This window comes from Eptatretus burgeri, chromosome 3 (assembly GCF_056783735.1).
Source record: "Eptatretus burgeri isolate ZD-2024b chromosome 3, Ebu_testis_v1, whole genome shotgun sequence".
Taxonomy (NCBI): Eukaryota; Metazoa; Chordata; class Myxini; order Myxiniformes; family Myxinidae; genus Eptatretus; species Eptatretus burgeri.
In genome coordinates, this window is record NC_140963.1 from 1,073,381 (window position 1) to 1,100,091 (window position 26,711).

At 46.7% G+C, this 26,711-nt stretch overlaps 1 protein-coding gene across 2 annotated transcripts in view; it reads left to right on the forward strand.

Moving 5' to 3' along the window:
• LOC147029282 (uncharacterized) overlaps positions 1–26,711 on the forward strand; it is a 268,195-nt gene that overhangs the window by 191,845 nt on the left and 49,639 nt on the right. For both annotated transcript variants that reach the window (XM_085872221.1, XM_085872222.1), the window contains 3 exons: positions 12,537–13,246; positions 18,051–18,111; positions 19,565–19,668. In XM_085872221.1, the coding sequence (XP_085728347.1) occupies positions 12,537–13,246; positions 18,051–18,111; positions 19,565–19,668 (875 nt within the window). The remainder of the gene's footprint in view (positions 1–12,536; positions 13,247–18,050; positions 18,112–19,564; positions 19,669–26,711) is intronic.

Below are 26,711 nucleotides of genomic sequence, written 5' to 3' on the forward strand. Positions count from 1 at the left end.
TTGTTCTCTTATACCAATAATCTTGCATTTTGTCACCATATTGTGAATTGCACATTGGAAATTGAGTTAAATAATGTAAAACGTGATTCTTACCCACGCCAACGAATGTAAACGGAGATTGTGTTTTTACCACTGTTGTCTTTGTCTATGATCAAGATATGTCAAAAAGTTGTGGATGGATTCAAACGAAACCCAGTGGACAGGTTTTTGTGTGACAAGGATGAATTGATTTGATGTTGGTGAAGATCCATATCTGGACTCGGATACCAAAATGTTTGGAGTAATTCTTCACCATTGTGAGATCGGCCCTAAAACAATGTACAGTACCTTCAGAAAGCATTCCCACTCCTTGACTTTTGTCACATTTTGTTGTTGCAGCCTGAATTTAAAATGAATTAAATTAAAAAAATTTGTCACCGATTTACACGTGAAAGGACACTTTTGCTGCACGATACAAAATCGATCGGCAGAGCATCCGCTGTGGTGACTGGAATCACTGGTATTTGCGATCTATCGACCGAAGTTGTGGGTTGGTTATGTTGATGATTCTTTCGTCATCATACAACGACATATGAGAAGCACTTTCAAAGATAAACTCAACGCTGTCTTTCCCTACATCCATTTCATAATGGAAGGGGAAGCAGATCAACGGCTGGCATTCTTTGACGTTATGGTTTCCAGGCAATCTGGGGAGCTGCAGACAACCATGTACAGGAAGGCAGCCAATACCTGCCAGATTGTGCATGATGCCAGTAACCATCCTGTGGCTCATAAGTGAAGTTGCCTGCGAACCCTTTTCCGACGGGTCCAAACACACTGTAGTAATGTGGAAAGAACTGAAGTAAAAACTGTAGCAAAAAGAAGAAAGGAACTTTCTATGAAAGTGGTTCCATTTAACAGGTTACCTCAACAGTTTTGTGAACAACAAGTGCATGCGGAGGAGGGTAAACGATGAGTCTACACGACCCAAACCAAAGTTCTGGGATGCTCTTCCATACGTATCGGAAGCTACCGCTCGCCTGTTAGTCCCGTTTGAAGTCGGCATCGCACATCGACCTGAGGCTACCATTAAACACAGGATCATGCAACCAAAAGACTGATTGAATCGGGAGGACAAATCATCTGTCATTCATAAAATAAATTGCAGCAACTGCACAGCCCACTACATTGGAGAGACCTCGAAAAGAAAAAAAACAAGGAGACACACGAACATCAGTTGGCCGTACGCAGAAAGGATCCGCTCTCCCAGGTCGCAATACTGGCATCAGACAAGACCATCAATTAATGTTCACCGAGGCTGAGGTGATCGGGCAAGTGAACAACCGAACGTCCAGACAGCTGCAAGTGGCCTGGTATTCAAATGAAAATTCGATCAATAGACATATTGATTTACACCCAGCGTGTCAAGCATTACGACACCAGCTCAAACATAAACATCCCTAAACACACTGCAAGTGCTAATCACCCCAAGCACTTTCACAGACCTATCAAGGAAGCAATTAGTTAATTGACAAAGTGATGCAAATCCAGGTGTTATTAATCAGGATGATTAATCTCTCAACGTTATGTATAAATGGCACCGTTGGTGTGTTCTTTTAATCCTGTCTCTGATGATGGGCTCAAGTGAGAGTTTGAAACGTAAGACCTTATAAAACTTTCCTCCCAGTGATCGATCTGATTTTATCTTCAAGTCTGGTGCCTGGGATACAAACCTTTTCTTCTATTTACGATTATATATATATATATATATATATATATATATATATATATATATATATATATATATATATATATATATATATATATATATACTAGCCAAACCCATGCTCTGCGCGAAGTTTCTAAAGTGAGGGTTCGTTAGGACATCAATATATCCAGTGTTCACAATGTGATTTATGGAATTTCTTTATATACAATGTTTCTTGTTACATTTTTTGTGTCAAATTCACCTTCTGAGGGAGTCAGCATGTGAAGAAGAGGGTTTTACATTGCAGACGCTGTTTTCTTGGAGTGGCATTACACCTCTCAGCGGTGACGGTCTGTCGACGACAGACATAATGACGTCAGCAAATGACCGATGTCATGACGCCTCTCAGCGGTGACATCACACGTCGCCATGCAAACAAATGTAAAAATTAGAAAATCGCCAAAAATTCCCAAACCCGTCCATCTGGCGCGATCTCACATAGCCCATGCTGTTCATTAGACCACAGACCACCCGCATGCCGAAAGTGGTGACAACCCGTCCGGCAGTTTCGGAGGAGAAATGTCAAATTACGCACAGACGTTAACAGAAATAATATATAGGATAGGATGTGTATATATATTGTTGTGGTTACCAGATTCGCAAACCACCATTCAGGTCCCTTAGGTGAGGTATCTCGGTAAGTGCATGTGTAGTTAGGCCCAAACCCGTTGTCTAGTGGGAATACATGTCATTTATACGTGCTGCGACTCTTCAGGATAGCCGTTTTTCTTTTACTATCTTTATTTTGGACCAACCGCCATGATTACCATCACAACCACAACATCAACCACCAACCACAACGCCGCTTCACCACAACCGCCACGACCTTCCCGTCACACCTCGCAACCGTAGCATCGCCACCGTTCTTGCCCCGCTGTGGGTACCGGTGTTGGACTCATGCAGAACGCGCGTCGAACAGCGTGTACAAAATCACGGATTTTGTGCTTCAAAAACGGATCAAAAACGACACACGCCCACTTTTTGCCGTCCAATCGGTGAGCGAGGGCGAGTGGCCCCGCCCCAGAGCGATCGATATATGCAAATTTGTGGATCAAAAAGCCTTCACGCCCACTTTTTCTCGGGCCAATGGGGAGCGAGGTGAAAGGTCAAAGGGAGGGGGTCAAAGGCGAAGTTACGGGGGGGGATAAAAGGACGGTGTTCGTCAGTCAGAGGAGAGTCGCAAAAGGAGAACGAGAACGAGAAGGAGAACGAGAACGAAAAAGGAGAACGAGAACGAGAAGGAGAACGAGAACGAGAACGGAAAAGGAGAACGAGAACGAAAAGGAGCACGAGAACAAAAAAAGGAGAACGAGAACGAAAAGGAGTCAGCAGGACGAGAACGAGAAGAAAGAACGATAACGAGAAGGAGTCGGAACGAAAAGGAGAACGAGAACGAGAACGAGAAGGAGTCAGCAGGACGAGAACGAGAAGAAAGAAGGAGAACAAGAGAGAACGAAAACGAGAACGAGAACGAGAACGAGAAGGAGTCGGAACGGAGGGGACGAGTGTGGAAGTCTGGAGCCCGAAGCCTGCAGTGGCTGGAGAAGCTGAAGAGAGTCGGACGAGGGAGGGGGTGCTCGCGTCGGTGCCAGGAGCTGCACGCCCGAGGGAGGCCGGCAGCACGACCTGGCCGAGGTGGAGACGCACACCAGGGATAATAAAGATCCTCTATACCCCGAGCATCAGCAACCCCCTCCTGTTTCCCCCCGCGCTGAGATAGTGCGACCAAGCGGGCCCCTTTTCCCACCCCCCTGCCTGACACTGTCCGCGAGGCCCGCGGAGAGAGGCGCGATCGCCGCTCCGCGTCTCATCACCAGACGGGTAGGCCCGACCCGGTCTCGGCCTCAGGCCCGCCTCATTCTTGAGGTATTTCTTTTCCTTGGTTTTGGGTATGTGTTGTCGGCGCCGTCTGTGAAGTAGAATTGTATAAGTGTTGCCGTGTGCTCGGTAGTCGGTATTAGCTCTGCACTGTGTTTTCACTTTTATGTTTGCTTTTTGTGTAAATGGAATTGTGTTTTCTTTTTTTGTGTGCATTTGGTGGAATTGTATTTGTGTGCTTTCCGTTCGTCGCGAATAAATGTGCTTTATTGTTGAACTATTCTCCCGCTTCGCTTCGTCTTTTCCTCCATTGAATCCCCATCTTGCTTCACGTAAAGGGTTGGTAGTGGGCTGAATACGCCCGATAATTAATCGAACCGTCGAGGTCGACGATAACACCGCTCGGTTATTCTGATAGTACGGAGCAGGGTCGCTTAAGTGGCCCGTGTCCGAAATCGACCTGCGGCGAGGTGCGATCGCCCGGTCTACCCTCCGCGTGGGTACTTAGGTAGTTCGAATTTGGCGAGCAACCCTATCCCACGCGGGGGCTGATTGGCTCGATCGCGGTGAGACCGAAAGGTCCACCCGTGACTGGTTCCCGGCGTTAGTCCGAGAGGGTCACGACTGGATTGTCCGTCCGGTGGGCGGCGTGCCGCGAGTCGGGTTACGTGGCCGTCGCACGCCTGGGGGCGCGAAGGCCGCAGCAATGGTGTCAGGAGTGGGATACAAATTCATCGCCCTCTTCGCGGCACTGATATCGGAGAACAGGAAAACGGGCTCTCCTGTCTCCGGCTAAATTTACGGGGAATCGGTCCAGGGGTGAGAGAAGCGACCCCGATTCCCTCCAAATTACGGCGAGCAAATTAACCCTTCACGAGAAGCAAGATGGCGTCTCAAGGCGGCGGGAGCCGGGGGTATTAGAAATGTATATGTGTAGTAATGTAGAATCCATGGTCCAGGATGGAATCCCGAGCAGGAAATGTTGATTGTGCAGGAACACGGACTCGCCCAACTGAACCCAGAACCTGAGGTGGGTGCGGCAGCGGCCGCGGTGTATGACACCTCCCCCCCCCCTCTCCACCAAAACCCTTCCCCGACCCCTGCCGAAACGGCTCACCCAAGCGCACCCGACATGACCCAGCTATACACCATGCTGGCAAAAATGTATGCGGAAACGACAGCGAAGATGATTGCGAACATGAACAAGCAAATGGACGAAGTAAAAACAAATATGGAAGCGAATATGAAAAACGAAATGAAAGGCATGAACGAACAAATGAACGAAAAAGATGGATACAAATACAAATGAAGTGAAAACGACGATGGATGCGAATACACAACAAATAAACGAAAAGATGGATACAAAAATGAACGGAATGGAAACAAACATGAAGGAGGAAATGAAAGAGCTACGGGGTGAGACGCAGAACATGGGCCGAAGCCTGCAGGCGGAGCATGAAGGCCGTGACCGGGAGATAAAAATGGCGACTCCACGGGTGGGAGCAAACGAGCTGGGTGGGGGTGCAACGGCTGACAGGCCCGCGCGGTGGAGGCGGGTGAAAAAAATAATTCGTGGAACGTGTTGGGCGAGGGTCGTGACGATGACCGAAAGGGAAAAATTAAATGGGGGAGACCAAAACGTGTGAGACGAGACACGAGGTGACGACAACAGAAATAATAGTTGAGACAAGGGAGGTAAAGGGTGAAGAGTTGGCAGAGACACGGGAGATGGGAACGATAGAGGGAAGACTACACGATGAAGACGGGGTAAGTGACGCACACACACACACGGAGGTAGTGGAGGATAATGGGGGTGAGCTGGCGGACTGGGCAGGGACCCAGTGCGAGCACCTGGATGGCCTCCTCCAGGAACGAGGGGAGGGAGTATGCCCCCTTGAGGTGAGTCACGACCAGGTGAGTTCGGTCGTGTTTTGCGAGGTTGAGGAGACGGGTGCTGTGGACAGGTGCACGGAGAGCTTGGGGGGTGTAGAGGCCCCGGAGACCCTTGTGGGGACACGAATCCCCAGTGTGGTTGTCCCTGTGTGTGTGGTGCAAGGTGTGAGTGCGTCCCCGTGTGTGGAAGCGACCCCGTGTGTGAGTGGTGTGGTGGCGATGGTGCCGGAGTACGTGCTTCCCAGCACGCCATGTGTGGATGAGGCACCGTGTGTGAGTGTCGCCGTGTGTGTGAATGAGGCACCGCGGGTGAGTGCCCTCGCGTGTGTGAGTGAGGCACGGTGTATGAGTGAGGTACCGCGGGTGAGTGCCCCCGCGTGTGTGGATGAGGCACGGAGTGCGGGTGAGGCACCGTGCGTGAGTGAACGGCCGTATGCAAGGGAGACCGTGTGTGTGAGAGAGCGGTATGTGAGGGAGATGTCGGTCGGCATGCGGGAGCACGCAGCCGCGTCTCCCCGTGTGAATGTGATTGAGTGGACTGTGTGCGTCGTGACACGCAGGTATGCGTGTGTGGAATGGAGACGACGACGGCGACATGCGAGTCAAGAAAGCCGAGTAGCGGCTGTGGCTGTTTCGAGGACCGTGCCGGGTTCACCCAGCAGTGAGCACGCGGTTCGTGCTGTGCAACGCACGAGACCGCCACGTGCTCGCTTGCGAGAGTGAAGTCCCGGTCCGGAAACGCACGCGGTGGATTTGCCGATCCCGCGGACGGACAAAGTTTAGGCAGGTAAATGGATTTGGACCGGACGGGTTCTCCACGCGATCGTGTGTGTTAAGCTCCAACGGGCAAAGCACATGTGTTCGCGTGGGGAACCCCTCGAGACGTGGGGCTTGTGTTTTTTTTTTTATTGCGCACGGTGACGCCATGGCTGCACGTGGGGTTGGAATCCGGCAGGAGGGGTATCTCTGCCGGATGGTACCGTCCAAGGAGGGACGAGGAACATGTGCAGCTGCATGACGTCACGGGCAGGTGTAAAGTGCGCGAGCTCTGAGTTGCCGCGCAGGTGCTGCGCATGTAAAGAGAAAAAAAAAAGGAAAACGGCAAGCCTCACTTTCGGGTGTACAGGATTCCTGGGCAAGGGGTGAAAGACCCCCTTTCCTGGGCACAGGATGAAAACTAGTTAGGGGGAAGGGTTAGCTTAGTTAGACCGACTCCATGGGGCAGGGGTAAGTCCTCATGGAGTCCGTGGAATGGATTAGTTAGAGGGATTGTAGCCAGATTTAGGTTGGGAAATAAAATGAATTTTTGATTTAGGAGACAGAGACAGACTTGTGAATGTGTAGAGGGGACGTAGCTTAGCTACGTAGTGTTAAAAGGAACGTGCTACTCGTTTAAGGGACGACGTGGGAGCACGAGTTAGTTAGGGGATGTAGTTAGGAGGATGGCAGAGTTCAGTGGTGTGTGTGTTGAAGAGTTGGTGAGTTGTGAGGCATGTGCTTGTTGAGTGAGTGAGGCCAGCGGGTCTGTGTGTGTGGAGTGAATGGGGAATGCATGGTGCGATGAGTGATTGGGGGGAGGAGTGACTCCCGCCCAAGGGACCCCGGGGTCAGTATAAAGTGAGTTAGCTGGGTTAGTCAAATTGAAAAATGGAGGTCGTTTTGTTGTTGGTGGGAAAGTAGGCTCGAGACCCATTTGGAGGGGTGCAGGAGCCCTTTTGACGGGCTTGGGAGCGTGGCTGCGAAAGGTGAGTATCGCTGAGTGGGTACCCCGGGCACCAGGCTAGTCGGCCGCGGTAGAGCCATGGGCCCATGGGGGCCGGGATAGAGTAGTGGGCACGGGTGCGCCTGCTTGGTGCGGGGGCCCGGGGTGCCATTAGCCGCGTGGGCAGTGTTGTGGGCACGGGTGACCCTCGGAAAGGGGTCCGGGAGGCCGGCCTGCCACGTGTGGGTTTCAGGGGAGCTGCCATGGGGGCACTCCCGGTGTTAGGGAGCTGGTAGGCTCGGAGGCAGTGTAGTGCCCAGGGGTGCCATAGCGGGAGATTCGGCAGAGGGTCGTGCCTGCCAAAGGGAGCCACGTGTCCCAGCCAGGAGACCGTGTGAGGGCACGGAGAGAAAATTGGGGGGCGAGGCCCGAAATTGTAAGGACACCAACACAGGCGACGGGAATCTGGGTTGTTAGAACCAATAGTTTAAGCGAGAGGTGCTTGTTGAAAGCCCCGGGGTAGTTTAACAGTTAAATGGTTAGGGTAGATTAGGAGATGTACCCCTCCGCACCATCCATCCCCTCGCTGTCGTTGTGGGCCGCTGGACCCACTTTGGTTATAGATCGCTGAACTCTGGGGAGGCCATTCTGAGGCTTGAGTTGGGCCTCGGCACAGGACGTTAGCTCTCCATTATTCCCCTCTGGGAAGGGAACGTAGGGGTTGGGAGTAGGCTAGGTGACAGGATAGGTTAGCCGAACAAGGACGATAAAGGGGGTTAGGGGACGATTTATAGTGGGGAAGTAGAAATAAAAACAACAAAAAATAAGTTGGGGCTAAATTGGGGTTTGACAAATTAAGGGAGTGGGTATGTACAGTGACAGGCAAGGCGATAGGTGGGAGGAGACAGGTAGGTAGGTCCGAGCCCGCCTTCCAAGTAGCCAGCACCACCGCACTCCCTCCACCAACCTCCACTGAACGGCAAAGGCTGGCCAACTTCATCGGCTGGCTGTTTTTCTTCAAGGCCTGTGCCGGCCAACTTCATCGGCAGCTGTTGTTTTGCTGCAAGGCCTGTGCCATCGGCTGGTCGTGTTTTGCTTCAAGGCCTGTGCCGGCCACTTCGTCTGCAGCTGCTGTACTTCAAGGCCTGTGCCGGCCAGTTCATCTGCCGGCTGTGTTTGCCTGCAGCGGCCTTCTTCTGCGGGCTGTGTTTGCCTGCTCACCTTTGCCATGCCATGCCCACTGCCCACGTTCACCAGCCCCGTTCAATTTTTGCTTTGCCCCCCCCCCCTGTTCATTTCCATGTGCGCCAGGATCAAGGCAACAGTTTGCAAGCTGCAAGAACTGCCCTGTTGGCAGCTACAACACGGGCCTGCAGTGGCGGCCCGTGCACCGTGTTTGTGTTCATGCATCCATTCGTTGTGCTCATTGCGTGTGCCACTTGAGCTGGCACGGAGACTGCGTTGTGCGGCCCATGCACCGTTGTGGTTCACTGCGTTCAGTTCAAAAGGGAAGGCCTTGGACTGCGTGTGAGCAGCCAGCCACGTTCCCTGTCACCTGCATTGTTTGAGCCAGAGACTGCATGCTGGCAGCCTGGCTCCCTGCAAACTGCTTTCTTTTTGCAGAGTCAATGATCCTGGGCCATGGTTTAGTGTAAAATTTGTAAGTTAAGGTTAAGATGTACTGTACTGTAAATATGAGTGCGCCCCCGGCATGTTTGTCTTAGCGCCGGCAATTTTATTTAAGTCGTCCGTACGAGTGAGTTTGTTTAGATAGTTACGCAGCCCTCAGGTTATTTATTTTGGGGACACGAATACCATGAATGTCGCACTCAGGGATCCGTAGGTAAAATGTACTAGGGGAAAACTACACATGATGGCACACGAAAATTTGACGACTCGGGACGAGTCTGTAAAAAGGGAAGGGGGTAGTGTTGTGGTTACCAGATTCGCAAACCACCATTCAGGTCCCTTAGGTGAGGTATCTCGGTAAGTGCATGTGTAGTTAGGCCCAAACCCGTTGTCTAGTGGGAATACATGTCATTTATACGTGCTGCGACTCTTCAGGATAGCCGTTTTTCTTTTACTATCTTTATTTTGGACCAACCGCCATGATTACCATCACAACCACAACATCAACCACCAACCACAACGCCGCTTCACCACAGCCGCCACGACCTTCCCGTCACACCTCGCAACCGTAGCATCGCCACCGTTCTTGCCCCGCTGTGGGTACCGGTGTTGGACTCATGCAGAACGCGCGTCGAACAGCGTGTACAAAATCACGGATTTTGTGCTTCAAAAACGGATCAAAAACGACACACGCCCACTTTTTGCCGTCCAATCGGTGAGCGAGGGGCGAATTGGCCCCGCCCCCAGGGCGATCGATATATGCAAATTTGTGGATCAAAAAGCCTTCACGCCCACTTTTTCTCGGGCCAATGGGGAGCGAGGTGAAAGGTCAAAGGGAGGGGGTCAAAGGCGCAAAGTTACGGGGGGGATAAAAGGACGGTGTTCGTCAGTCAGAGGAGAGTCGCAAAAGGAGAACGAGAACGAGAAGGAGAACGAGAACGAAAAAGGAGAACGAAAAAGGAGAACGAGAAGGAGAACGAGAACGAGAACGGAAAAGGAGAACGAGAACGAAAAGGAGCACGAGAACAAAAAAAGGAGAACGAGAACGAAAAGGAGTCAGCAGGACGAGAACGAGAAGAAAGAACGATAACGAGAAGGAGTCGGAACGAAAAGGAGAACGAGAACGAGAACGAGAAGGAGTCAGCAGGACGAGAACGAGAAGAAAGAAGGAGAACAAGAGAGAACGAAAACGAGAACGAGAACGAGAACGAGAAGGAGTCGGAACGGAGGGGACGAGTGTGGAAGTCTGGAGCCCGAAGCCTGCAGTGGCTGGAGAAGCTGAAGAGAGTCGGACGAGGGAGGGGGTGCTCGCGTCGGTGCCAGGAGCTGCACGCCCGAGGGAGGCCGGCAGCGCGACCTGGCCGAGGTGGAGACGCACACCAGGGATAATAAAGATCCTCTATACCCCGAGCATCAGCAACCCCCTCCTGTTTCCCCCCGCGCTGAGATAGTGCGACCAAGGGGGCCCCTTTTCCCACCCCCCTGCCTGACACTGTCCGCGAGGCCCGCGGAGAGAGGCGCGATCGCCGCTCCGCGTCTCATCACCAGACGGGTAGGCCCGACCCGGTCTCGGCCTCAGGCCCGCCTCATTCTTGAGGTATTTCTTTTCCTTGGTTTTGGGTATGTGTTGTCGGCGCCGTCTGTGAAGTAGAATTGTATAAGTGTTGCCGTGTGCTCGGTAGTCGGTATTAGCTCTGCACTGTGTTTTCACTTTTATGTTTGCTTTTTGTGTAAATGGAATTGTGTTTTCTTTTTTTTGTGTGCATTTGGTGGAATTGTATTTGTGTGCTTTCCGTTCGTCGCGAATAAATGTGCTTTATTGTTGAACTGTTCTCCCGCTTAAGCCGTCTTTTCCTCCATTGAATCCCCATCTTGCTTCACGTAAAGGGTTGGTAGTGGGCTGAATACGCCCGATAATTAATCGAACCGTCGAGGTCGACGATAACACCGCTCGGTTATTCTGATAGTACGGACGGGTGGCAAGTGGCCCGTGTCCGGGAGAATCGACCTGCGGCGAGGTGCGATCGCCCGGTCTACCCTCCGCGTGGGTACTTAGGTAGTTCGAATTTGGCGAGCAACCCTATCCCACGCGGGGGCTGATTGGCTCGATCGCGGTGAGACCGAAAGGTCCACCCGTGACTGGTTCCCGGCGTTAGTCCGAGAGGGTCACGACTGGATTGTCCGTCCGGTGTGCGACGTGCCGCGATTCGAGTTACGTGGCCGTCAGCACGCGCGGGCGCGAGACCGCAACAATATATATATATATATATATATATATATATATATATATATATATATATATATATATATATATATATATATATATATATATATATATATATACATATATATAAACCTAAAAGTGGTTTTGGGGTTGAAATGGGGATTAGTTATTTCATTAATGTTGGAATTAAATGTCCCATAAACATTACAATTCGCTGTGCCAGGATAGATTGTGCAGAAAGACTTTGGCCGTGATGTCATGGAAGAGACCACGTGTCCGATGGTGTGGCCATTGAACCCTCAGGTTTGACAACATGGCCCAGAGCCTTGAAATGCACACATCTATGCAAGTCGTAGTTGGCCATGAGCAGTCCGCACAATTCATGGGAGTCTGGTCTGGTGTGGTAGGGCACTCTGCATTTGTCGTGTCCGGCGTCTCAGAGCTGGGCAGAACGAGTTGCTGCAAGCTGAATTTTGAGCAGTTCACATGTATATTCAACGACTTTGGTCTAAAAAGACAATGGGGCCATGAGGCCTGATTGAGGAGCTACTCATCGCTGGCCCTCCTTGTGGCAGATTTACTTCGTCTTTGGACACCATCATCACTAGCTCTCATCTCCCTTCTGGTTTCTCAAGCAGATTGCATCGAGTCCTGTGTCCACCCTGTGCATCGTAGAGAAAAAAGGATGTCCCACCTGCGTTATTGTTGTTGCATGAGTAGCATCTGTGGTTTTATTTCTCATCATTGCATGTAAGTTTGCGTTTGCCCATTCTCCTGTTTGGTTTTTGACTCACTTGGTTTGTTCCATTTATTGTAGCGTCTTGTCGACCCTCTTCCCTGTGCTTTTAAATATAAAGTAAACCGTTTAAAAGGTAAGAAAGCGAGTTTCAGCCATCTGCTTTCCGTTTTTGTTTGACGTCAATTTTGGATCATTTGAGTGACTTTGGGGAACGGAAAAGCAAAGTAATAGTGAAAGCAGTGCCATTTAAAAAGACGTTTGGATCCTCCCTCGGGACGAAAGGTCCCCCGCCCTGAGGAATTCCATATTAACAGGTACCCGGTCGTGACAATATGTTGACAACAACCAATTAATTTAGAAGCAGCATCACTTTTATTTATTTATTTTTACAATTCTAGAAATCTGTACTTTCTTTTGATGTCTATCATTTTACTCCTATACAGAGAGCTAATAATTATTTTTATTTGTTGGTGTCTGGCATTGTGTCGATGCTTGTCTGTCTTCCCTCCTCCCCCCTCCCCCCACCCCTCCCACCAATGCCCTGAAAGTTAGTTAATCATGTCTTTTCGGTGCCCACTTGGGATACTGCACTCTAATCAATTATTGAGTATGACTGTCTCACTTGACATGTTTTGAGTTTTATTTTCATTGGAAACATTTCTTTTCAAATTTTTGAAGAAAAAATTTTTTTTTTAATTGTTTTTATTTAATCCCCCCTTCCCCCCTTCCCTTTACCTGGATAAGAAAATCAGAATTTTAATTGCTGGTGTGTGTTTCCTTTTAGATCGTTTCCGTCAAGTGGAGGTGTTGGTAAATGTTGCTGATGCTTTCTCATCACTGTATTCACGTGTCAGTGGAACACCGATTCAACACATTAGAAAAGCTGCAACTATGGTCGATTGTGGCCAGCCAAGATTAGAGTGCAGCTCATCCGAGCAGAAAACGAAGCGCTTGGCAAGCCGCTTGTTGCAGCACACACGATCACGGCATTCTTCCCAATCTCTTTGTGCGAGTCCCACTTTCGATACGCCTCATCTGAAATCCTCAGAACCAGTTTCCTTGGTGCCGATTAAAGAGGACTTTATAGATACGAGCTGCTCAACATCTCTGCACGATGATTTAACTTCTCACCATCACACTCTTTATGACCGGTGTGAGGAAATGCATACAGAGATTGAAGACGTACATGGTTTACCCCTTCCAGCTGATTCTCCAGTTTTCTATCCCGGTACATTGTATGACATGTCATTACTGAAAGTGCATACAGGTGCAGCAAACTACTTGTGTGGTGAGACATCTTTTGGCGATTTTCATTCTGAAAATATATCTCTCGAAGACTCTGCCACTCGTGGTCCAGGAGTTCTGACTGAAAACTTGCAGTTTCGGAAACCCTTAACATCCACACCTGATGGGCAAGAAAAAGACTGTCCTGGATCTCGGCCCCTTCTTTTACATACTGACTGTCAACAAAAGGACTCTTTTGATATCGAAGAAGTAAGTACTTTTTATATTTAATTTTTGAGAAAAATCACATTTGCAGGGAAACTGAAGCAATGGTGTTTACAGCTGTTGTTGTATATTTGAAGGATCCTTAAAATATTTATGCAAAACACAAAACAGTACAACCTCTTTTATCCAGAATGGTTGGGACCAAGGGTGTTCAGGACAACTGATATTTCCGCTTCACACTAGAACCGCCGGAGCGGTCATTTTGACCGCAAACGTTTTGTAGCTTCCTGTGAGTAATTTTTTGTTCGGTCTTGAAGCTCCTTGACTTTTCATGATTCTGGATGTTAAATATTCACCCAAAAAATTGACCTCCTGACCTCAACCGCATTCGATTTGTAGGCTGTTGTACCTAAAACCGCCACTGGTCAATTTGACCGTGAAGGAAATGTATTGCATGAAACGCGTAGCTTCAGCATTGATGAATTGTAATTTGAGATAAGTTATAACTTATAACTATAATAATAATTATTATCAGTACATGTTTCGATGCGATTTCATCTCTGTGTGCCGAATGTGCTAAGCTGGAACTGCATATAAAATCCCCAATATTTTTCATTCATTCATTCAATTTCAGACGGTGTACAGAAAAACGCACTGTGTAGTAAAGATGTCATGGCGGTCAGGGCTCACAGACGGATTTTTGAGCTGCTGCAGCAGCCTTCTGAAAATAATTCAGAGGTAGATGATAATGTCGAAAGTGATCAAGATGGAGATGATTACATTCCTGAGCAGGAGCATTAGAGTGAAAGTGACTCGGCTGAAGAAACATCTGAAGCAAGACCGCAACAGCAAACAGTATCTATATATGGAAGAAAATGAGTGTGGTGGACGAATGAGTCCTCGGGTACAAGCAATAACACCGGCTCTTCTCAGGCTACAGGGAGACTGCTGTACATGGAACTGTTTGAGAAATTATTGACATTAGTATAAATGTTCCTGGAAGACGAGCACATCATAATGTGCCGTGAGAGGCACAAGGACCAACGTCACATGCTCGGCGCAGCATCAGAGAAGAGTGGTGTAAGTTCCTGTAAGCTGCTCATTGATGAAGCCATACTATGACACACAAAGAAATGCACTGAGACTGAGGCCAGAAGACAAGTCAATGACTGAATGGTCGATTTCTCTGGCCGAAGTTGATGTATTCATTGCTGTGCAAAAGGACTTGAAGTGGATCTCGTCTGTGTTCTGTTACCTGGAGCCTACCATTCTTTTGTAACACCGTGTCAACAAACAGATTTTGTGATATGAGATTCTTGCGATTCGACCAAAGGTCATCAACAATGTCTGAGCGTTTGCAGGGAGACGAGTTAGTGCTGGTGTTTGAGGTCTGGAATCGTTTTATAGATCATTACATCCTTTGCCACAAGCCTGGCGAAAACATCACCATGGGTGAGCAACTTGGATGTTTGTTTCCAAACATGGATGTTTCCCACGAAGGTCAAGTGTCGATTCACCCAATACGTGGCCACCAAACCAGACAAATTTGGAAAAGTTTTCACTTGCAGTTGATGTATATTTGAAGTATCTGCTGAATGGGTTTGTATACCTGGGCAAAGATGAGCACTTTCCTGCAGACCAGACATTGTCTAAAAGTGTGGTGCTACATCTTTTGGATCTTTACTTAAATAAGGGAAGAAATGTTACCACAGATAACTTTTTCACCTCTCTAAAGTTGGCAGACCAGTTGAACTCGAACAGCACAAGCATAATGGGCACAATGAATCGTGTACGGAGAGAAGTTCCTTCGTCGGTGAAGAACTTGAGGACACAAGTTTACGTGACCACTCTGATGAAACATGGTGACACTACCCTAACTGTTTACCAGGGTAAGAGAAACAGGAATATTTTCTTGCTCAGTACCCTTCACCCCACTGTAGACGTGAAAGATAACCCCAATACGCTTCCTGAGACTGTTGCTTTCTATAATTCAACAACATATGGAATGGATATTGTTGATCAGATGGCCAGGAAGTACTCTGTCAAAGTAGGATCTTGCAGATGGGCAGTTCATGTGTTTGACAACATTCTGGAACTGGCTGCCAGAAATGCATGGGTACTGTTCAAGTGAGTGACTGCGAAACACATCAGCCGATGAGAATTCATTGCACAACTTGTTGACGAGCTCCATCAGTGGTACTCGTCGGTCACCACCATGAGAACGGCAGCGGTTGAGGTGTTTGGAGGACGGGCATCCAGCAAAGCGCAAGCGGAAACAATGCCAAGCCACCAAATGCAAGAAAAAAACGGTGGACAGCTGTGCAGTGTGCAACAAGCTCATACGTGGCAAGGGTGCTGGACGGGTAGTTAAAAAGTACACAGCTTGCTGCCAGCTGTAAGAACAAAATGGTAGACAGTTGTGTAATGTGCAGAGATTTTGTGTTTCAAGTAATCTCATCACTGCAAGCAATAAACCGATGTTTGACAATTGATTTCTTGCTTTATGTCATATCCATGACCAGCTTTTTTCATCAGCGGTCAAAATGACCCCTGCGACGGTTCCAGGTATGTGGGCGAGGCTGGTGGTTCAAGTGTTGATGGATGTCGTCGTGAGTTAAGAAATATATAATATTTTTTTTTTTACAGATGTCGTTTTGTTACGTTGTACCCAAACTCTAATCATAATAGCTACCCTGTCCCACCCTTGTTTTCTGTATGTTTGGATCCATGGAGAGGAGGAAATTCCTTCTTGTAGGAAGTGCCTCGCTGATTGCGATGAGAAAAGCGGCGCCATTGTTGTGCTGTTGCTGGTACCCAGAATGCCCCAGGAAGTGAGGCCACTTCCCCACAGCTGAGTGGCTGTGTTTGCCTCGTGTATTCGTCTGTATGTCCATGTCTATTAGATGAGTACGGCAGCTCCGCTACGAGCCTTAGATGCTGTCAGTAAACAAAAAAACAACCTTTGGCTTTTTTGAGTCGAGCAACCTGTGATTTTTGTTCTGGGTTGACCACGAAAGCCAGCCTTGCTCAGTTTGGATCGGCTTTTTTTCAGATGATAAAGCCTTTTTCCTCACCAATCCAAAAACCCCATAAACATCTGATTTTCCACAGCCCCCCCCTCACCCTCCAGATTTTTTGCATACGAGTCTCGAGGGGCACGAGGCATTTCTAAAAATGCACTAATAACCTCCGAGGGCATAAATCTAGTGAAAAGTAACCCCGGGAAAATCCGTCTCTTTAGGATAATGGGTTATTTGATTATTTCGATGTCCAGATAAAAGAGGTTCTACTGAATTGTTCATATCGATGTATTGCATGTCATTATTATTGTCAATATTATTAGTCTATACGTGTCAACAGTTTCAAAGTTATTGTTAAATAATAACTTGTTTTGATGGTGAATCTACACCTCATGATTGTTTTGCGTAAAACCAATTTTGTTTTTCTCATGATGTCAATGTTCAATAGTCTATTCTTCCTGCAGTGTGACTTTGTTTTCAAGAGGGTTTGATTATTAGGTCACCTGGAATGTCGTTCTGGGGAGCATATGGAAAGGCATGTTGTCTGTCCGTCTGTCTACAAATACTTGCAACTTCTACTCTGAAACTACACATACGATTTCAGTGAAACTTTACGACAACCTTCATCACCCTATATGTGCCAAAGTTTATTCATGGCATTAAAAAAATCGGGCCCTATGGAGGGAGTTCACGGAGGGGAAGGGAGGGAAGGTCCCCTAAGGGGGTCAAGATGGACACTACAGGGACTTTCAGGAAGGAAAGCAGGAAATTGGAAGGAGGTGGGTTTCAGGTGGATTAACGGGGGTAGAAAACATCATTGTTTTGGATGGGGGAAGATAAGAGATGGTGGTGAACAGCTGTTTTGAAAATCTGGAGGGAAGAGTGGGATTGAAGAGTGTGTGGGAGTTTGTTCCAAAGGCGGGAAAAAAGAGGAATGAAAGAGTGAAGGTGAGCAGTGATTTTTTTTTTTTTTTTTGTTTTCGTCGTGTCGCCAGAAGGGGGGTTGCTGACGGACCTTGTGCGCGCTGGGAAATATGGCATGCAGGATGGGGGGGGGCATGGCCGGAGAGGAGACATTAGAAGACAGTAAGACCACGGACCGACCTTCGGTGAGAGAGTGAGAGACCCAAAGACCGCTTCATCGTGGGAGATACCAATGATCTTAAATGCCTTGGTTTACACAGCGTGAAGCTGAGAAAGGTGAGCGGCAGGAGTACTTGCCCAGAGGTCAGGAGCTTTGTTTGTGGTCAGGAGCTCAGGTGTGCCAAGGAAGGACTTTGCATGACGGAAGATGCCCATTTGGCAACTAGCTTTGGAGACCAGCTTGGAAAGGTGGCTTTACCAAGAGAGATCATAGCACAAAAAGTTTGTTCATGACGTTAAAAAAAAATCGAGGTTTCAGGGAGTGTAAGGGGGGGATTACCCCCCAAAATGTGTATTTGCTTTCTTCTCCGAAACTACACACATAATTTCGCTGAAACTTGACCACAATCTTCATCACCCGTGTTGTACTAAAGTTTGTTCATGCTATTTAAAAAAAAATTGTGGGGATTTTATGGGGTGGGGGGGGGTTGCCCCCCAAAATTGGTATTTGCGATAACATTGGTTCAATGGCACATTTTGCTGACTCCGTATCACGTTGACTTCCTCCTCAGTATCATTATTCTCCCAGGTGAGTGCCCATGGGTATTGCCCCTATTTCTTTATAATACAATGTGTTGTTGTCATCCTCGTCACAAAGAACAAAATTTAGCAAGACGTGTTATTTGTGTAAGGAGGAGACCTGAAAGGGTCAAATAATTAAATACATTGTCAATGTCGCTTTCCAGATTCAAAGTGATGATGGTGCAGCTGGCGTTAAGAGATTTCTGGGTCCAAATTGCAGACGAGGTAAGGTTGTTGTTGTTGTTGTTTTTTCTGATATGAAAGGTAAATGTTAAATTTATCATTGGTGTTGAAACAATACCATGATGCATGTACTTTAGCTGTGTTGTACAATCTTTCTTGCTCATTTACTACACTTTTCGCAGAGCGTCGGTGCTGCCAAGGCAGCTTCTTGAGCAAGGGTTATCCTGGGTGGTTTGCCATTGCTTTCCCAGCAGTATTTGGGGCAGGAATATGGAATTTGTTATTGAAGCCGGCGATAGCTCTCCTACTCTTCACGAAGGACACCATGTGGTCATTAACGCCCAGCAACTAATAACGGCAGAAAAAAGGGATGGCACACGCATTAATGAGTCACCCTGCCTGTGTAACACCAAGATGGCAGTTTATAGCTGGGTTGAGATTGTTGAACAACAGCTCATACCTTTTTTGTCATTATATTAATTTTCTTATTGTGACTTGCAATTAGGCATCATCACCATCATCATCATCATCGTCAATATGCCTTCTGATGTTGTATCGAAACAGAGGCTCCTCTTCTTTATTGTTGCAATTATGGATAATAAGACACCACAATGCTTTGTACTGTTGATACTTTGCAAAGTTCCAGAGAACATTTACGCTGGCAAAAATTCAGATAACCAATATTTAATGATGTGTTTTCTTGTTTTTTTGTTTGTTTTTAGTTTGACCTAAATTACTTCTACTATTCAGCATATGAGAATTGAAGCCTGTGTTCATTTACTTCTGGTACTTTATTGTTCCATCAAATTTGTTGGTGTCTATTCAGAGCTTCGAGGAACTTACAATTATGATGGGCATACAAATTCATAAATGAATAACAGTAAATCCTCATATCACAGGTCACATGAATTCTACTAATCGTGGGCAACCTATTGTGTTCCGATTCCATTATCGTGGTATTTAATTTCAGCCAATCGTGGTTTTTAGGTGAGTCATTGTTTGCACACTCATGTACCTCCCATTATGAGCCTTTTCTTGGTTTTCGAGCACACCGGACCGAAGCTAAATTTAATGATGAATAGTCATCAATCAGGACATGACATAGGGAGATCATATGATAAATACAAGATCTAGTGGGGACACAAAGTTAATAATGGCACCAAACTGTGTCCGCATGTACAGAGCCAGCGCCTTATGTTGTTTCTCTTGCACCCTTCATTGTAGCAATCGGACCAGGATAAACAAGCTAAATTTTCGAATGAATAGTCATGAAACAGAAAATGAACAGGAACAGTGGATGGAAGAAATCGTTGCGGATGAGGCAAAACGTGGGCGGAGGATGAATATACGTTTTTACATTCAAACTTTGTTACATCATAAGTATTATAATGATGTAATAACGTACGTGGAGGAATATCGCCCGACGTCGTGATGTCAGAATGAAGTGTTCATTTATTTACTTGCTTGTTGTCATTTATAGTTTCCTTTTTTCCAGCATTGAACTCGGATATGCTACTGAGAGCCAGCAGTGGTCAGTCGGATAGCAGTGGCTTTGCAGAAGATACAAACATTGACAATCATTCCATTGGCAACACTCTGGTATGTTAGGTAGTTCACTGTAATCATTTTATGGACCTTGATTGGTGTCCTAATGCTTCCTTTCAGGTAAAGCTATTTGGTGCTCTTGATTGCATTTTTTGTCAGCTCACTAAATATGACAAAGTATTTACTAGTACAGCCAAAATACTTTCAAACACAGTGACTAACACTCATGTACACACAAGGATGCACACAAATAACTTTGGTGCAGGAGGAGGGCATTCTGCCAATCACACGCCTGCACGAAACCAACCCCAGTATCGTGACCCATCCACACACATGCTCGCTCTCATCCACACAAGGATACCCAAGAAATTAGACACACGTGGAGGCCATCAAGCCCATGATGCCTGCGCCACATCAACACCACACCAATTTATCAACGCCAGATCAAAATAAGAAAATGCAAAATGTTTTTTCAATTATTATTTTTATTGTCTCTTTTGTGGTTTTTTTTTTTTTCTTTTCCTTTTTTGTATATATTTTTTTGCAACTTTTTTACGTATTTTTTTATTTCCAGGGGAAGGGGCAAAGGCATAGACGGTCTTGGGTAAAAAAAAACCACATTTACCACACAACATCCATTGATGAGACCCCCACCATCAACACTCCGTACACGTGCACACAATCACCCATCAATGCTCAAGCAACTGAAAAGTCCTGCAAACATCCCTGCACCCATCTATCTCCAATACCTTCAAGTACCGATCTAATTCTATTTTAAACGTATCTACTGTTTCCACTGCCACTACCTTTCCAGGGAGACCATTCATGCATTAACTGTGCCTGTCTTAACTCTCCTCTTCTTTACTCTCAAGCTATGGCCCCTGGTCCTATTTCTGTCTACTTTGCTGAACAATTCTTCTGCACTTATTATGTCTATGCCCTTCATTATCTTAAACATCTCCATCATATCTCCTCATACCCACTTCCTTTCTAATGTGTAAAGCCCTGTCTCCTTCAGCCACTCCTCATAGCTGAGTCTAGCTAGGCCTGGAATCAATGTATTAGGAGATTGGGACCATACTGTGTGCAGAGCGTTGGTTGTTCCTAAGCAGTCTCCTTGGCTATTGGGCACAATCCTGGACGGGTCGCCACTCCGACACAGGATACCAGCATGCTGGCACTCATTTTGCCGACCTCGGAAGGATGACAGGCCGACTTAACCCCAGCTGGTATTAACTCAACAGCTGAGCGGGATTTGAACTCTGGACCCTTGGATCCAAAGCCCACCACCTTAACCATTAAGCCAACACCAGGCGTGAACCCTGCGCTGAATCTATTAGCCCTGCGCTGAACCCTCTTGAAAGCAACTATGCCCTTCATAAGTTGTAGTGACCAAAACTAAACAAAATATTCAAGATGTGGCCCTCACTAAATTCCTGTACAATGTTAACAACACCTGTTTTGATTTATAAATGATCCCCCTCCGAATACAACCTGAAACCCTATTTGCTTTACCTATAGGTGCCTGGCCCTGTGATTCCTGCTTACCTCCCATATCTATAACCACCCCCAGATCCTTCTCCTGTGTGACACGCTCCAAAATTAACCCTTACATCCTGTAATCTCTATTTTCATTGTTCTTTCCCATCCCCAACACCTTACACTTGCTCAGGTTAAATTACATCTGCTAATCTTTTGCCCAATCTATACAAGTATCAATACTTTCCTGAATCTGATCACCTCCAAGCTTTGCGTCATCTGAAAATTTGGAAAGTCTACTTATCACTGTACTATCCAAATCGTTGATGTAAATAATGAATAATAATGGTCTGAGTATTGATCCCAAAGGTACCCCACTACTTACATCCTCCCAGACAGACATCTTCCCACTCACAGCCACTCTTTGCTTCCTATCAATAAGCCAGTTTGCAATCCAATTGGCTACCTGACCAGCCACCTCCACAGCCCTCACCTAGGCTAACAACCTCCTGCGTGATGAATAATCAAATGTCTTCTTTAAGTCTAGAGAAACTATGTCCACTGCCATTCCCTCATCCACCCAATCAGACACTGCTTCATAGAACTCCAAAAGGTTTGTTAGACAAGACCCACCTTTGGTAAACCTATGCTGACCTCCTTTAATTAGTTTGTATTTGTTTAAATGTTTCCTCATCTGGTCCCTAATTAATGTCTCCAAAACCTTCCCCACAACTCAAGTCAAACTAACAGATCTATAGTTTCCCAATTCTTCTCTGGATCCTTTCTTAAATCATGGTGTTACATTTGCTCCTCTCCAATCCTCTGGTGCCTGTCCTGACTCCAGGGAACTATTGAAAATATCCGTGAACATCTTGCTTACCTGCTCAGCCACCTCCATCAATACTCTCAGGTACATATTGTTGCGGTCTCAGGGCTCAAGCCTACTACGAGAGGGAAATCCCCGGTTTCTCTCAAACTCACCCGGACCTGCGGCCCCTGGGAGCGAATAACTTCACCCCATGGTGGGTTGCGATGCAACCAAGAATGCCAATCGAGTGACCACAAGTCTCAGTGTCCATCCGTCTAAGAACCGTTTAACTGGGGGTCCCGTGGCGCTCCGACTGGGGAACACACCCTCGGCAAATGTGCTACTTAGGTTATCTGGTGATCTTGAAAGCAGCAGAGCTGTACCACTAGCACACGCCGAACCCTGCAAACCAAACTGTCGGGAATCTCAACCTCCCAAGCTATGTACGTGCAGACAGTGCTCGACCAATGGTGGAAAAGATGGACACGGACAGATCGGAAATAGATTCGGCAAGAACAGGTTTATTTACACAAGTGAGGAGCAGGAAAAATGGGGGTGGGGGGGGGTAAGGATTTCAATAGCATGGGGAGAAATGAGGGTGAAGCAATTTGTACTGCAATGAGATCAGAGAAAGAGAAAAGAGACACAGAGCAAACTTCACGACCGCCTGACCTACTAACACAGTACATGGGCCCAAGTATTCACAACCGCTATTCAACGCTGAGGGAGAGAAATGGGAAGAAAGACTGTGAGGTGTCTAGGGTGCGTGGAGAAGAGTGACGTGTGTGTGTGTGTGTGTTGCGAGTGTATTTGAAAAGAGAAACGAAGAATGATACAGCAGAAAAGATGTGTGAGGGGGTAGCCTAAGTGTGCGATCCTACCAGTGTGTCTGTAGTGTAGCTTAGTTTCGGTCCGATTAATCATCTTGGGTCCGCCCGCCCACCCCTCGCAGCCTCGGCTCCTCGCTCGTGATGACAGTTCATGAGGAAAAAACCAAAGGGGCGAAAGTGCCACAAGCCAGCAGTGTGACCTTAGGGAACAGAGTGTCCGACAGGATCCAGACAAAAAATGTCTGCAAACAACCGCTGAAAGGAGCCTCTCTAGCCATTGAAAGGAGCCTCAAGCAAACGCTCTTGGGTTCGTTCTTTTATAAGGCTGGCCTGGAGGCTTCGAGAATGTGTGTCTCATTTGGTGGGGCCTGCACGCAGATTAGCATTCCTCCTCCCTAGCCCCGCCCATTCGAGTTTCTGTCGTGAGTCCTCTCAGTTGAGGCTTCTGGCTGTCGAAGAGTCGGACCTCGCTTCCACCGCTAAAGGCGAGTGAGTATTCGGCTGGTTGGAGGCGTGCAAGAGCGATTATGGGGAAACGAATGGAGCAGATTTCTCTCGGGTCAATGCTGAGCAAACATCGCCCGGGCGCGTGATAGCCATCACGAAAGCTTACAACGGGGTTAATGGTTGAGGGTTGTGGGATGAGGGATCTCCTTTAGAGTGGGGGAGTTTGAGGTTATGCAACTGTACTTAATTTCTTGATTACCTTCCGTGTGTGTGAGAAGAGATCGTGTCAAACTTGTCTGTATTAAATAAAAGTGCGTGTACTTACGTGCCAAGAGAGAGAGACAGACAGACAGACAGACAATTAATGATAATGGAATGTGCGGAAGGGATCGACACATGCTCGCATCAAATGGCTGCCAACACCTTGCTGACAACCTTCCATGTGCAAATGAAAAAGGGGGTGAATCCTAATCTACCCGTTCCAACGCAGTTTGGATTCCACTGACCCATCTAAAGGTAAGGGACTGTTCTAAATATTTATTACGGAAATATCTATGCTGATTGCTGAAGGACCTACGTGTTGTGAGTGCACATTTACAATAGCGGTTAGCGGTTTCTCAAAACCGTAACAATATTATCTTTCACGGGAGCCTGATCTATTCTTGGATTACCGAGCTGTTCCTTCACTTCCTCCACTCCAACCTGGATCTTCTGTAAAATCCCTTCCTCACCTCCTCTATAGATACTTTCAGCTATTGATAATTCTCCTGACTGTTCCTGTTTAAAAGTTGAAGAAAAATTCCTGTTTAATAAGCCTACCATCTCACTTTCATCACTAACCACTCTCCCGGTGCTATTCCTCAATGGGCCCACACTGGTCCTAACCTGTTCTATTCCCCTGATATATTTAAAGAAAGCCTTGTTATTATGTTTAATATTCTTAACCATGTCCTTCTCATCCTCTCTTTTGACATGTCGAGTTATTTTCTTCACTTGCCTCTGTTTACTCCGACAGTGATATAAATCGAACTCCAGTCCTGTTATTTTAAACCTAATAAATACATTTTGCTTCTCCTTAATAGTGTTCCTTATCTCACTGCTCAACCACCCTGGTCTCTTTCTACTTCTAGTTTTACACCTCATTGGAATGAACTTACTCTGCACTCTACACATTTGGTCCTTCAAGGTTTCCCATTTCTCTGATGCTGATTGTCCTGTTGTTTGAGTCTCCCAATCCACATCACCCAATTCTCTCCTCATACCCTCAAAGTTTGCCTTCCTGAAATCGAATAGCCTTACCCTACCATCCTGAACTCTAACCCTCAACAGAATATTTGCACACACAATGTTATGGTCACTTGATCCTAAATGCTCCCCAACCTCCACCTCCTCCACCATATTGGGATCGTTACTTAAAAGGAGGTCTAACGCTGCACTCCCCCTCGTGGGCTTATCTACAAACTGGGTTAAAAAATAATCTTGGACTAAAACTAGGAAATCCTCATCTGCTCTTCCCTTTCCCTGTTCTTCCACCCAATCTATCCCTGGCAAGTTAAAACCCCCCATAATCAATACTCTTCCCTTACCACATGCCCTTTTGAATTCTTCATGTACTCCTTCCTCCTTTTCCTTCACACCAGGAGCCCTATAAAAGCATCCTACTGGTATCTTACTGTTGTTACAATCTCTAATCTCTACCTATACAGAATCCACTACATTAATTCCCTCTTTCATGTCACCCCTTTCTCTTGATGCAATGCTGTCCTTTACCCAGATTGCTACTCCTCCTATTCTCTCCTTCCTATCACACCGATACACCTTGTAGCCTTCTAATCCTGTGCTCCAGTTACTCTCCTCCTTTAACAATGTCTCACTCACTGCAACTGTATTCTACTCCTCGCTATCTACTTTGGCTTCAAGCTCTTCCATCTTATTATTTAAATTCCTGGCTTTGGTATATAATATATTTATCTTTTCCCTTCCTTCAGTTCAATTTTCCTGCCTGGCCTAACTCATCACAATTACATCATCCGTTCCTTCCTTAATAGCTTCCCCACCATCCGCTGACCTAAAAAAGCCTGAATTCCTTCCTCAATTCCCACTGCAAATCTTGCGACCCACTTTCTATGTCACGTAACATATGGCCAACATTCTGGAAACACTCCCTTTGTCCCTGAAATGATTCCCACTCATTCTTAAATGTAAAACCTTCCTCCCGACACCATTCTTCAAGCCATTGGTTGACATCCATCGCTCGACTCATAATTTCTCTATCATTTCCCAATCTTGGAAGAATCCCAGAAAACATGACCTCACCACCCTTTGCTTTCAGCCACTTACCCAATATCCTGTATCTATTTTTCAAAACCATTGCGGAAACTTTCCTGAAATCATTTGCTCCTTGGTGTCCTTCAAAGGTCCTTCAAAACCTTGCTCCCCCTTCCTTCAATGTCCCTAACTCTTGCTCCTTCAAAACTGCACAGAACTTTTGTCTCCAAGCCTTCCTGCAGAATGAAGAATCCACATATTTAATAATCTCATCACCTACAAAAACAGTCGCCCATACCTCATGTCTACCAATTTATATTGTTGTACCTTTCGCTACTGCCTGCACTCACTGCATCATCACCACTGCCTGCACTCACTGCATCCTCACCACTGCCTGCACTCACTGCATCCTCACCACTGCCTGCACTTGCTGCCTCACCGTTAACTGCACTCGCTGCCTCCCAACTGCCTGGCCCCATGTTGTCTGCTTAATCCCCCCTCCTCTTTCCCCTCACATATATATTACCACCTCTAGTTCCTTATTCTGTGTGATGTGCTTCAAGGCTGCCCCTTACATTATGTCATCTCTATTTTCATTACTCCTTCCCATCCCCAGCACCTTACATTTCCTTGTGGTAAACTGCATCTACCAATGTTTTCCCTGATTAATTGAAGTCTCGAGACTTTCCTTAATTTCATCACCCTTCTGTCTGTTATCCACCTTACCTCCAAGCTTTGTGTTTTGTGCAAAATTAGAAAGCTAACTCTTAACCCCACGAACCAAATCATTGATGGAAATTATGAATAATAATGGTTCCAATACTGATCCCTGAGGTACCCCACAACGAATACATATTCTCACTCACAGCCATTCTTTGCTTCCTATCCTGAAACCAGTTTCCAACCCCGGGAAGTGACAGCACTTCCCCCATGCTCAGTGGCTGTTTGTCTTGTCTAATAGTCCCGTGGTGTCTCGTGCATTCGTCTGTATGTTCATGTGTGTGTGTGTGAGCTTCATGAGGAGCCTGAGATCCTATAGAATAAAATAAAAACGTGACTGCCTATGGTGTGTACTTTTGCTTGGTGTTTTGTGAGAATGTTACAGGATGAATGAGATTATTTGGTTGTCGGGAGAGGGGATTACTGATTAATTATCAGTGTTGTTTTCTACATTGGAAAAGCTTAATATTCTTGGGAAATTCACAGAAACCTTGTAAATCAGCATATGACTGCCCCATTCCAATGAAACGAAACCATGATTGGAT